Here is a 13,050-nt window from a genome sequence, read left to right on the forward strand (position 1 = left end):
ATACTTGTATTATATATCGTTCATTCCGTACCGGCGATGCGACTGATGGGCGGTCTCGATTCTTTCTTCACGTGCGCTCCCGTTTTTCCGGCAGGTAAATGCTGAAGGTGGCCAGCAGCAGCAGCAAACATTGATGGTGCGCGTGGTGCAAAGTGCTACTAATTGAACTGGTTTGCTGTTGCTGGCCCGCCCGCTGGTAGGTGTCTGGGTCTGGGTCGTCAGATGCGTACGTAACCGTAAATACTGCTCCCGAACCACCGATGTAATAAGGAAAAGTCCATCCACACATGGGGACGATCCCGTGGCATGGTGAGGCGAAATCGGGCAGAAACACACGTTCGCACTAGTGAGGAATCTCGTGCCCATCACACTTTTACAACACGGCCGTTACGACACAGTGCGCCTGAGAAAAAGCTGTGTATATGTGTGTATATACCATGAAGCCCATGAACCTGACCGCTCGCTCGTGTCAAGTGATGGCTCGTGCTTCACAGGTTGGCAGGGCCGCTAAATATATCAGCGATTCGAGAGGATGCTAATGTTGCGAAGAGGACATCAACACACACAAACCGCCCCTTGTTGTTGTGCATCGGATGCATAATTGTTCCAGTCTTCTTTGCGCCCTCTTCACGTAGAGGTGACAAAATTACATATCCTTTGATGATTTGGGCTTTTTTCCGGACAGCTAAGCCTTTTTGTTTCACAATCAATGCATGGAGAACATTCTCTTAATCTCTCTTAATCAAAACATGACTTAACTTCACAGTGACGGCATTTGTGTGGCGTGAAAAACAGGGCGTAGTACCGTATCAGTGTTCTGTGCTCCCGTACTACGTCATTGAAGCATAGCTTTATTTTTTTTCGCGTTGTAGAACACAAGCAGAACCTGATTGGGATTAATTGCCTGCCAAAAAAAAGGAAAATGTTGATAGCAGATGCGAAATGAGATCATACGAAAAACGACGTATAATCTGTGTTACTGGAAAGCATAAAAAAAGTTTAGTACGTGTGTGTGATAATGCTAAATTGGTTAGTTGGTGAATTTTGTTGTTGTTGTTGTTGGCAATAGGATCATTTTGCATGTGATGCTCCTTCCTATAGAGAGGGATGATACGATTATTAAAACTGGACGGTTCAAAACAATTATATTTAAAGCGCACTCCCACGCGGAACCGAATGTGCCGCTTGGTGAATGTCTCTTAAGGGGGTAGTATACTTTGAACAGCTTGAAAACATAATTCGGAATTTGTTGAAGATAAATTATGGCCAAACATGGCATGGCACCGTGATCAATAAGTTCGAATACAAATGTGCATCGTCAAGTATACGTTTTTCATATTCCGTTCTGATATTGTTGTCAGTTTTAGACATATTTGAAAATGTGCAAGTTGTCAACTTTCTTTCTGTTGTTGATCTTCCGGAGGGATCAGCAAAAAGTATGGTTAAGTCGAGCAGAGATTTTTCTCGTTTGGCGCGATTGTCAATAATTCATTTTTTATTTTGGACGAGAAACTGTTTGCGCAACATGACCAGGTGTAGCCTCCAACATGCGACAGTATTCCTTAACCCAATACGAACATGCCAAGCATCCCAAATGTATTGTCCAGAAACAAAAAGTATTATCTACATTACACAATTTTCTTAAGTTCTCCGCCAAAAATGTGAAGTATGCTTTATACTCTCAGAGTGCTGCAACATTGCTTCGGTCTGTAACATTGGAACGGAGTGTTTTATGAACCTGTGCGTTAAAATATACAATAACACAAACACTGCAAAGAATCTTGCAGAGTGCACTACCCCCTTAACTCGAGATGATGCCAATGTCCATGAATGCTTTCCAACTGTCCGTCAATAGTGAAACGAGTTCTCTGGTCTTGAAAATTGGGTCAAATTAGCTGCACAGGAAAAGGCGTATCGAAACCAACCGAGATGAGAGCAACGCATAGGCGCGATGTCTTCCTTATTGATGCTGTTGCGATCGTTTGGCGCCAATCGGCAAGTTTCCCCACGCGGGCAGAGCTCATCCTCACCCAAATTGACTTGTTCCATGCGTTTATTTAACTTGCACCATGAAAGCGTATTTAAGAAAAGCTTGTATTCTAGATACCAGCAAATAAATAAACAGTTGTTTGTTTGCTGCTACATTTCAGTGCCCGTGGGGAGGTTATATGGTGCAAAGCGGTTGAACCTTGGTCGCTGGCGCTGCTGGTGTTAAATGACGGCGCGAGAGATACTCCAGGCAAGCAAGGAAGCATGTTTTCGTTTAGGTTCCCCAAGAGTTGACCGAGAGCATGGGGATGATAAATGTACGGGTGTATTATTAATTTGTTCTAATAGAGGTTTTACGATTTGCCGTGAAATCTGCGCATTACAAACAGTCGGCCAACGGGAAGACGTGAACCCATGGCACCGTATCGGAGCAAAGGAAAGTTAAACAAAACAATCGTAGTAGGCGGTAAAGAGGGGTTGGGTGGTTGCGATTGGCGGGGCAACATGTGACAGCTGGACAAACGATGTTTGTTGGAAATTTGACATCTCCCACCAATCGCACGGCACACTTCGGTTGGAACAATTTAGGCAACAACATAAAAAAATGGTTTCGTGTGGTTTAGACCATCCGCGGGATTAAGGATGACATTATGCGTACTGTCCTCGGAGCGTTGAATCTTGAACCATATGGTGCGTGCTACGATGTTGAATTTGCTTAAAACATTCTGCACCACTGCTGGAGAGATGACACTTTTCCTACTGTAAACCCTTTTCGGCACTCAGCATCTTGCATCGGCCAGTCGAGTAGAACTCTCTGCGTCTAAATTTACTTTCCAGCTGACGGGCGACATCGTTAACCATGGTGTAACCAGCATCATCTTAAGTCGCCCCCCCCCCCCCCCCCCATTAACGGCCCTAGAACTACGCAAAGAACCCCAAAAGGCCACACACCAGCAACACGCGGTTTTTGTTGGCAGCATACGGTTATGCTCTGCCAGTGTCCAAAGCCGCCACACATGCCGGATTGGGGTTCGGTTTTCAACGAGCGCGTTAATAATATTTCTTTTTTTCCGCCGCTTGCTTATGTTTCGTAATGAGTTGATTATTGCCGGCACCAGCAGGGGTAACCAGAAGGCGAACACGCGGTTCTGAGCACTGCGCGGTTCTGTTGTTTTTGGTGCTGTTACAAAATTGAGGTTAGTGGCGTTTTGATTATTACCGCCTAGTAGCTTGTTGGGTAACAATCGATCGAGAAAGGACGATCGATGTCAAAACGGGCCCAACATAAAAATAAAAAAACAACCAACACTGGTACTGATCAATATTTAAACGCTGGAAGTAGTGTAGGGTAAACCTGATTCAGATTCATGAATCCGAATGAATCTTAATCTGTATTCCTGTATGTATGAATGCAAGGAAATTATCCAATCTGCTTCCCCCCTCTCCTCCCTCTCGCCCCTCTTCGACCGGCAATCGGTTGTCATTATTTCGCTTAGGGCTTTTTAGGGCAGTGTTAAAGGCCCTGCCTCGCCACTGCTCTAAGGGTTTATGATTCTTTAGAGAGTCGATTCCTGATTTCAATAACTGCTCACTAAAGCTTCATATGAATGACTCTTCTCAGAAGAATCATTAAGCACAACACTAGTTGGAGTAGTTATCTTGCAGCAAAATATGAGGATTTATCTTTGGTTTTTGTTTTGGAGATTTCTCTGGAGATTTCTTGGAGAATTCTGTAGTAATCGTCCTCACTTGGCTTCAAAACTGATTGATCATTTCTTTTAAAATTATCTTACCTACACATCAATAGAAGTACAAAATTCTCAAAGATATCGTCTTTATTTCATTTCTCTGGTTTAGATTCCACCTTATTAGCTGATGTCAGCCAAACAGGAAACATGCTTAGGCAATTTCTGTATGCAGGGCGTCGTTAGGTGTCGTCATTTCCAAAAACGGTTCAATCGAATTATCTTCTCAATCCGCAACTCGGCCGAAAGATGATCTCACCGTCACTGAAAATCCCTTGTGGATTTTGGAGAAAGTGATTGGCAAAAAATCCTCAAACCGTACAATCTAAGTAATCGTAGTAAACACACACGTTGCGAAGGGATTATCTCCTCGGTGAGCACTTTCGTTGGAACGTATGTGGGCAAAGTTGTTGCGGTTGCTATCAGAATCCGTTGGCTACAGTAGGCGGTGCGGGTTTTAAAATAAAACAAAATATTGCTCTACACACCCAATTGAAATGCGTTGAGATCGATCGAATGGGGAACCACTCGTGCCGCGTTTGCTGTCGTCCCAATTCTCCACACAAGCCAAGCAGTATCGATTGCGGTCTAGCAGGAGAAATGTGATTACGAGTGTGCGACTAGTAAGGTTCTATTTTCTCGGTGTGGCGTAATGTTGTTATTGGTGCGTGTGGAGCTTTCCGCAATTTCCTATGTGAAATATGATTGCATCGATCCGGGTGGTGGTGGAACTGGATGGTGGGTGGTCAGAGTATGATATTTGGGGGTGGGAATGGGATCGTGAATCTTCGTGTTAGGGGGTTGCGGCACTTGCCGGGTGTGTGGTATACGGTACATTAAGACCGGGCAGAAAACATAAATTTTCCACATGATGATGCACTGCCGGTACCAGTATCCGTTTGCGTGTGTTTGTACATTAGTGGCACCCCATGTCTGGTGTGCCCTGCTTTAGGTTTTACTTAAAACGATGCAAACGCCAAGTTAGAGCCGTTACTAATTTCGTTGGTGACTGTTTTCTGTTTTCTTCTATTTTTAGACTGTCCTCCGCCATTTGAGATTTGCTTGGGATCACCGCATTCGAACGCATCGCAAAACCGTGTCATCGTCGCATCCGCGCGTCTAACACGTCTGTGGCGACACTACATCAAGCTCATCAGGCCAAATCAGCCCAATAAGCGCACGGTTCATCGTGTCAAACGCGCCAACATTGCTGCAATAATTGGGATAGTAGTACCGTGTTTATGTAATACGAGGTGCGATCGTATCGATCGTGCCCTGTGACACGCGGTGTAAAACGAGGCCCGATCGGTTACATATATGTATATTTTTATATAGTTGACATGCGATGCAGCGGTACGCGAATGCGATAGGATCGGAATACAGAGTGAATGCCCTGGTGGGTGCAATTACATACACATAGCGATCACAAACGTTTTTCGACCAGAAAAACTGCATATACTACTGTCGAATGGTCCGGAAAGCTGTGGAAAGTCACAAGGGAACCGACGATCATGTGCGATGGTTAGCGCCACAGAGCAACTGACGAATGAAAAGTGATCATGTTCGACTGTAAGTGGTTTTCGCCATAACGGTAGCAGGATATAACAGACAGGAGGGCAGAATTCGACGCAAAGAAAGCGAAAAAAATGAACTCTGATGATATTTACGAAAATCTTCCATGTCACACCGATGAAGCATTGCGGAACGGTAACGGAATGACCAGTACCGGGAATCGTGCATCAGCTGTGTTAGAGGGAGGTGGAGGAGGAGGAGGAGGAGGCCGTAGTACTGAAGAGGGCGGTGAAGTCAAATTGCAGAATAATCTTGCCCTTAACAGCAAGGACATGTTGTATGCGACACCGTTGAAGAAATCGGAACGCCCAGTAAAGGTGCTCAATAGTAGCGTCCCAGTAATGCAAAATGGCAATGCAGCGCCGGGGACACGGGCGCAACCCAACTCTGGCACGTTCAGCGGTGAAGCGGAGCGTGATACGAAGATCATAAACGCCGAACTGGAAGATCGACGAATACGGGACTTCCTGAAGGATACGTCGCAGATGCATAAGAAAATCGAGCTACACAAAACGTACCAAAGTTCGAACTTTTCGTACCTCGCGCGTAAGGAACACTTTGCCGATTTGGTGCAGCGGAATGTGAACAGCAATGGGGCGATGGTGAGCGATCAACCATTGCCGTTCCATGCGGCTGGTGGAGACGAACCTGATTCGGCATCGTTTGTAGCAGGTGGCTACAAAACGTTGGCAGGGGAGGAGGAGGACAAAAATTTAGATCTCGGCATTAATGAATCGTTGAACGAGTTGGAGGCACGTTGCAACGAGAAGCTCGAAATGCTGGCCAAACTAAACCGAGCTCGATCGAGCACTACGACGGAGCAGCAATCCCAGGAGGATAATGAACAGGCGGACCTAATGGATCCGACAGCGGTCGAGATAGAAAGAGAGGCTGGAATAGTACCGAAACCATCGGCACCGCCCCTTTCCGCGTTGAACACGGAACGAGGATCAAAAGGAAACAACTTAGCCGATCCGATCGGCGGTAGTACGAGTGGAGGCGAACCAGCTATAAGTGCGCATCTGAATCGGGAGTGGGTGTTGAAAAAGATTGCCATGTGCTTAGAGCAACGGGTCTCCAAGAAACCGGTACCGCCGGTACCATTATCCGTGGCGGGAGTGGGTCCTTCGGTTGACAGTGTCATACCATCTTCGTCATCCGTACCGACACCGGGTGGTGCCGGAGGATATTTCGCGCGTAGTGGCCAATCGGCAGTTAGTGGCATACCTCCCCCAGCCGATGGAGGACACCGGGCAGGCGAAACTGGTTTGCCATCCTTGGGCTATCTTGTTCTCGGGTCTAATGGTTCAGGGAAAACGTCAATCTGCAACGACATCATCGAGGGAACGTCGGGCACTAAAGGAATGCTTAATCGCAGACTTTTGGCTTGCTATTTTGTCAACTCCCAGAACCCGGAATGTCATAGTCTGAGCATGTTTATACGGAGCGTTATATTGCAGATTTTAAGTCATTCGAGCTACGTCAACAGTACCGGGAGCAGTATGTTGGGACAAGAGATAATCAACCTGTCGGAAACTTCGATTGAAGCGAACGAACAACCGGTGAATACTAGTAACGATTGCTTGCCGGAAGCGGATCAGCAACAGCTGAAGGGTGAACCGGCTCAAAACCATTCCCCTACACCCGTAGGTCACGACCCAATCCAACCTGCTGCGATAACGGATCGTGCTAACGATTCGAACGAGACAGTCGATAAGGAGTTGGAAGATGCAATACGGACAGAGATGAAAATCAACGAACGGGTGGCAGAGTTCTGTTCGGGTCGAAAGAAAGTGTCCCGTCAACAATCGGAACCGGTCGAAAGTCTGAGTCGAGATCGAGAGCAACCTTCCTATGCGTATAAAACGCATCCGCCGCCAATGACGAAAGTTGGCACAGGAAATGCGGGAGCGGCGGAAGAACCGGACGAAGATGACAGACAGGACAAAGCCACGATGAGTCCGGGTAGGCCGTCGAAAGTTTCCAAGATCCCGATCGCCATCGGCAGTACGATAAGAAGCCCTAAGAAGATGTCACCAACCAAGGACGAGAGTAGCAGTAGTGGTGGTGGTAAGCAAGAGAAACAACAAGAAGACGATACCGGATCTAAACTGGAACGAGACGAGGACATTATTCTTGAGGGTGGCGGAGAAGCGATTGCCGAGGGGGATGTTAGCGATATAAAGTTACTGGAGGACGAAGATATCGAGGTAAAAGCCAGTGAAAGCGTAGAGGTTAAGAATCGAGTAGATTTTACCGTTGCGTCAGAAGTATCGCCAACACGGAACGATACGGAGGACAAGCCCCACCCTCAGTTACGATCGACAAAACCGATGGAAACGAGTATTCCGCCACCGTTGCCAAAGTCGAAAAATTGTCGCCAGGTAATTGCGGACGGGTATTACGAGATGTTGCTCAGCAATCCGGACATTTTCGAATCACTTACGGTGGACAGCATTGAGAAGAATCCAGATGATTGCTTCAAGAAGGCGATCCTGTTTCCACTGTTAGAGTTGTGCCCGCCGAAGAATGCACTGCTACTGTTGATCGATTCGATCGACGAGAACTACATCCAGGACGGTAACCTGATCTCCACGCTCAAAGGCAAACAGGTGACAAAGAGCCGTAACATTGCAGAATTACTCTCCAACCACATCCACCTGATGCCGAAGTGGTTGTTTATGGTGTGCACGGCCAAGAAGCAGAACAAAAACATCACCAAATTGTTCACCGGGTTTAAGAAGCTTACGCTGGACGATCTGCGCAAGTCGCACGTGGTAAAGGACGTGCAGCAGTACATTATCAACCGGCTGAATACGGACTTCCGGGGCATCAATCTTACCAAAGACATCATCGAAAGTCTGAACCAGCTGTACATCAAATCGAACGGATGTTTGCTGTACCTGTACAAAGTGTTGAACGGGATACGGGAGAACTTTTTCACGTTCCGTGAGATAAAGCTGATACCGTGCACTTTGAACGGTCTGTACCTGTACATATGCCAGAAGTCCTTCAACAAAAAGCAATACAGCAAGATACGCCCAATACTGAACGTGCTACTCGTGTGCAACAGCTACGTGGACAAGTACTTCATCTACAACTGTCTCCGAACGCACAACTACACGCTCGAGATGGAGGACTTTGAGCGGCGGCTGGAGCTGATGCGAAACATCGTGGAGTACAGCCCGTTAAATCCGTGCGCGGTGCGCATCTTTCACAACTCTTTCTGCGACTGGTTGATCGATGTGAAGTTTAGCACCAAAAAGTTTCTGTGCGATCTGAACGAGGGCCACGTGATGGTTTCGATGTACTACACGGTCGTGGCCGATGAAATCTGTCCGAACAAGCTGCGCCTGTATCTGTACCACCTGATCAAGACGGGCGAGTATCTGACGAGCAAGAATGTCGATCTCGATCTGCTGTTGATACTGCTGGAAACTAAATCGAACCTGAGCGACTGTTTTTACACCAATCTGCTGAATTGCTGTGCAATGTGTGAGGATGAATGTCGGAATGATATCAACCTGTCTGCGCGCACAAAGTACATGCTGGACCGGTTCCTGAACGGTCTGTTGAACGATGACTTTATGATCTTTTTGAATGATTTCTTCAAACCGAACCTACCGACAGACTGCAAGGTGCTGAAGCTGCTGATTGAAACGGGAATTAACAATGCGGACACGGCACTGTCCTGTGAGTCGTCCGCCATCAACTCGCCCGTACTGTCGGATCGATCGCAGAACATTGACTCGGAGCTGGCGGAATTGTTGATCTCGAGCGAAAAAAGTTGCCAGCAGGAGTTGCAAAAGTCTATCAACCTAGAGCTGTTAGAATGTGGTGGAGCAAATGGTGGTACTGCAGGCGGTGGACTTATTGATGGTTCTGTGGTGGTTAGAGACGGTGGTGCCGTTGGTCTTTCGTCCGGGCTCGCCCGTCATCGGTACAGCGCAGGACCATCGATTACGGGTGGTGGTGATGGTGGTAGCAGCGCTCTAGGTGATTCAAAATCGGATATACAGAATGATCGTGTCGGTAGTGGAGTGCAGTGCGATATGTTTGAGGGAGAGATGCACAAGGGCAAAGCGCTGATACACATTCTGGCCAACGAAGGAAACCATACGCTGCTGGAACGAGCGTTAAATGTATGTAAAAAAATGGGCAGATCACCCGTCAATAGAATAGTTGTTTCTAGTTAATTACCTTTTGCTTCTCTCTGTAGGCATGCAAGGATCCAATAGATCTGGAAATAGAGGACCTCAATGGACAGACGGCACTTAATATAGCGGCACGAAATGGACACCAGGAGATTGTAAAGTTGCTGCTTACATACAAACAACCGCTGCGTGACGGAACTGGTCGGTATCGAATGATCGACGTGAACCATGCGGACCGTGACGGTTGGACTCCGTTACGGTCGGCATCCTGGGGCGGTCATACCGAGGTGGTGAAGCTGCTTATCGAAACGGGTGTATGCGCAATCGATCGTGCCGATAAGGAGGGGCGTACAGCGTTACGAGCGGCCGCCTGGAGTGGCAATGAGGACATTGTAAAGATACTGATCGAGGCGGGAGCAAACGTGAACTCGATCGATAAGCAAGGACGCACCTCGCTTATTGCCGCATCGTACATGGGCCATTATGATATCGTCGAGATACTGCTGGAGAACGGTGCTGACGTTAATCATACGGATCTGGACGGAAGGAATGCACTGTGTGTGGCGGCCCTGTGCGGGAGCTCTGGATATAGCAGGGTTATATCCACGCTGCTCGAATACGGTGCAAACACTGATCAGACTGACAACGAAGGAATGTCACCGCTGTTGGTGAGCTCGTTCGAAGGCAATGCAGAGATCTGTGAGTTGCTGCTGGAAAATGGTGCCGATCCCGATATGGCGGACAACATGGGCAGGACTCCGTTGTGGGCGGCGTGCACATCCGGCCATGCGAATGTTGTGAAGCTGTTGCTCTTTTGGGGTTGTGGAATTGATTGTATGGATTCGGAGGGACGAACTGTGCTGAGTGTAGCGGCTGCCCAAGGTAATCTGGAGACGGTGCGGCAACTGTTAGATCGTGGACTTGACGAAACGCATCGCGATAATGCCGGTTGGACACCGTTGCACTATGCGGCGTTTGAAGGGTACGCTGATATCTGCGTACAGCTGCTCGAATCGGGGGCCAAAATCGATGAGTGTGATAATGAGGGCAAGGCAGCATTACACTTGGCAGCCCAGGAGGGTCATAATGCTGTGATGGAAGCGATCCTGAATATACACCGACCGTGCATTGATCAGCGAGCGCACGACGGCAAAACGGCTTTCCGTTTGGCGTGCCTGGAGGAACATTTCGAGTGCATCCAAACGCTGCTAAAGTTCGGTTGTGATATCAACTCGAAGGATGCGGATTCGCGCACGACGCTTTACATTTTGGCGCTGGAGAATAAGCTGAAGGCGGTTAAGTTTTTACTCGAATACTCGAACGCTGACGTGAACATTCCGGATAGCGAGGGTAGGACGGCATTACATGTGGCCGCATGGCAGGGTCATGCGGAAATGGTGAAACTGTTGATAACGCTCGGTATGTATGATGGAACAAGTCAATTGTAATGCGGTTTACATTATGCTTCATTCTTTGCTTTTTCGTTTCAGGCAACGCGGATGTGAATGCGATGGACTTGGAATCTAGAACACCGTTGCACTCCTGTGCTTGGCAGGGTAATCACGAAGTGATGCAGCTTTTGCTGTACTACGGTGCGATTCCAGATCATGCCTGCAAGCAAGGGGCAACGGCGTTGGGCATTTCCGCGCAGGAAGGGCACGAGAAGTGTGTCAGCTATCTGCTGAAGTACGGTGCTAACCCGTACAAGTCGGACCACTGCGGACGGACACCGATTAAACTTGCGGCAAAATCGAATCGTAACAATGTGCTTCGAATTCTGGAAAGTTTTACCAAGAGTGAGTACAATTTTATGGTTGTTTACTTTAAATTATTATGCTTGTTGTTTAACATTGTGTTCTCTTCCTCCCATGTAGATGATTTGGATTGTGGTAAGATGATGCATCCTCATCTGAATTTAAAATCTCCGGATGAGTTGCCACCATGCAGCTCCATACACAATCCATCACCATCGTCGGGCTATCCGAACAATCCGAACCTGCTAATGCCAGCCGGTGGTGGTGGCAGTGGCTCGGCAATGCTAAATGTATCGTCAACAAACTCAAACACAACTAGCTCTACTACGCAAAACAACAACTTCTACGAAAACACGATGCACTCCGACACGAGCAGTTTGCAGAAGCGTAAAAGTGTCATCTCTAGTCAATCTACCGGTAGCAGTAATGAGGTGCGTTCGTTCACCAAAAGAACGTATAATGTTGTTGGATAGCATCATTGGAATGTTTGGTTTTTTTTTTAAATAATATCCAATTGTCAATTTCGTATGTTCGTTATTATTGCAGCAAGCACCGATGTCATTTACGCAGCAACTTCAAAAACATTCGCGCCATCACAACTCCAAATCGCACCACATCGTGCAGCAACAGCATCAACCGCATCATCAACAACACCAGCAAACATCGTCGTCTTCGGTTGCCAAATTTGGAAACAAAAAACATTCCCAGGTACTGCCAAATGTTGAGGAGTACCAAGCAAATATAGGTAAGCATTGGTCGGCTGTGTTTTTTTGTGTTCCGTTTATCTATATTGATACGTTTCCGTTCCGTTTCATAGCCTCAAACATACGCATAAATCCGAACGATGCCGATTTGTTCGATCTGGGATGTATGTCCCCACTGTACGCGACGCCACCGCATTCGCCGAGCAGTGAAATTAGCTCACCGGGACAGAATCAACCACCGTCATCGTTGGCACTGCTTGGCAAACAGTTCGAGGAGATGAACATTAGCCTTTCGAACAACAGTACGATTATGAATCCGCACGATAATCACTTTGCCCGTGATACGCATATGCGCATCATTCTCGGCAACAATCAGAAGGAAGTTGGCGGACAACTACAGGGAGCTAGTGGTGGTGCCGGAGCAGGGGGGTATGTAATGGGGAGATGGATGACGCTTTAAGCTATCCGCTTGGACGTTGTTACTAATCTGTTTGATTTATTTGCAGTAAATCATCGAAGCGCAGTGGCATTGCGACAAATCCGGCAATGCGTTTGATACGCAACCGTATCGATTCGGCGGCGCAGCTTATCCGACGCACGAACAACATACTTTCCAGTGGTGGTAACAACCAGGGTTCGTCTAGTATTGGTGTGAAATCGGGCACGTTCCAATGGCGCAAGGAAAGCCAGATGTAATTTGCTGACCAGAAATTTAGTGTATTTGCACACACGGGAATTGGAGGATTACTTAAAAAACAGGGATGTATGTACATTTTTCTCACTCAACAACCGTGTGGATAGGCAAGGACAGGGAGAAAGATGGGTCCCAGTGTGTGACAAGGTGGGTCAAAACAAAGCAATGTGTTATATGCGATAGAATAACGAATAATGAAGCCACGTGAGAGTGGTGCGTAGTGTACGGCAGTTTGTGTGGTGTTGGAAAGTTTATACATAAATTACTCTTTCCCCTTGCACGAACGTAGCGTAGTTAAGCGTGCACCCGATTTTTTTTAGTGACATTTTGAACTGTACCGTTGTAGGCCGCGGCAAAAGAACCGCAACGATCATGATACTGGTAGATCGTGAGAGCGTAGCGTAGTAGCGTAGTTAAGCGTGCACCCGATTTTTTTTA

At 47.3% G+C, this 13,050-nt stretch overlaps 1 protein-coding gene across 1 annotated transcript; it reads left to right on the top strand.

Annotated features, from left to right (window-relative positions):
- The first annotated feature begins 5,380 nt into the window (after positions 1–5,380).
- On the top strand, positions 5,381–12,614 carry LOC128710357 (ankyrin repeat domain-containing protein 50). Its single transcript, XM_053805410.1, has 7 exons — positions 5,381–9,448; positions 9,526–10,879; positions 10,951–11,256; positions 11,335–11,645; positions 11,761–11,959; positions 12,032–12,347; positions 12,425–12,614. Exons 1-7 carry the CDS (start codon positions 5,381–5,383, stop codon positions 12,612–12,614), a joined length of 6,744 nt encoding a protein of 2,247 aa, XP_053661385.1.
- Positions 12,615–13,050: the final 436 nt, after the last annotated feature.

This window comes from Anopheles marshallii, chromosome 2 (genome assembly GCF_943734725.1).
Source record: "Anopheles marshallii chromosome 2, idAnoMarsDA_429_01, whole genome shotgun sequence".
NCBI lineage: Eukaryota > Metazoa > Arthropoda > Insecta > Diptera > Culicidae > Anopheles > Anopheles marshallii.

Excerpts from the sequence above, each read along its gene's own strand:
- LOC128710357 (XM_053805410.1), top strand. The coding sequence starts at position 5,381 with ATGAACTCTGATGATATTTACGAAAATCTTCCATGTCACACCGATGAA. Across the intron at positions 11,960-12,031 it reads GGAGTACCAAGCAAATATAG|CCTCAAACATACGCATAAAT; the intron begins GTAAGCATTGGT and ends TCCGTTTCATAG. Across the intron at positions 12,348-12,424 it reads GGTGGTGCCGGAGCAGGGGG|TAAATCATCGAAGCGCAGTG; the intron begins GTATGTAATGGG and ends ATTTATTTGCAG.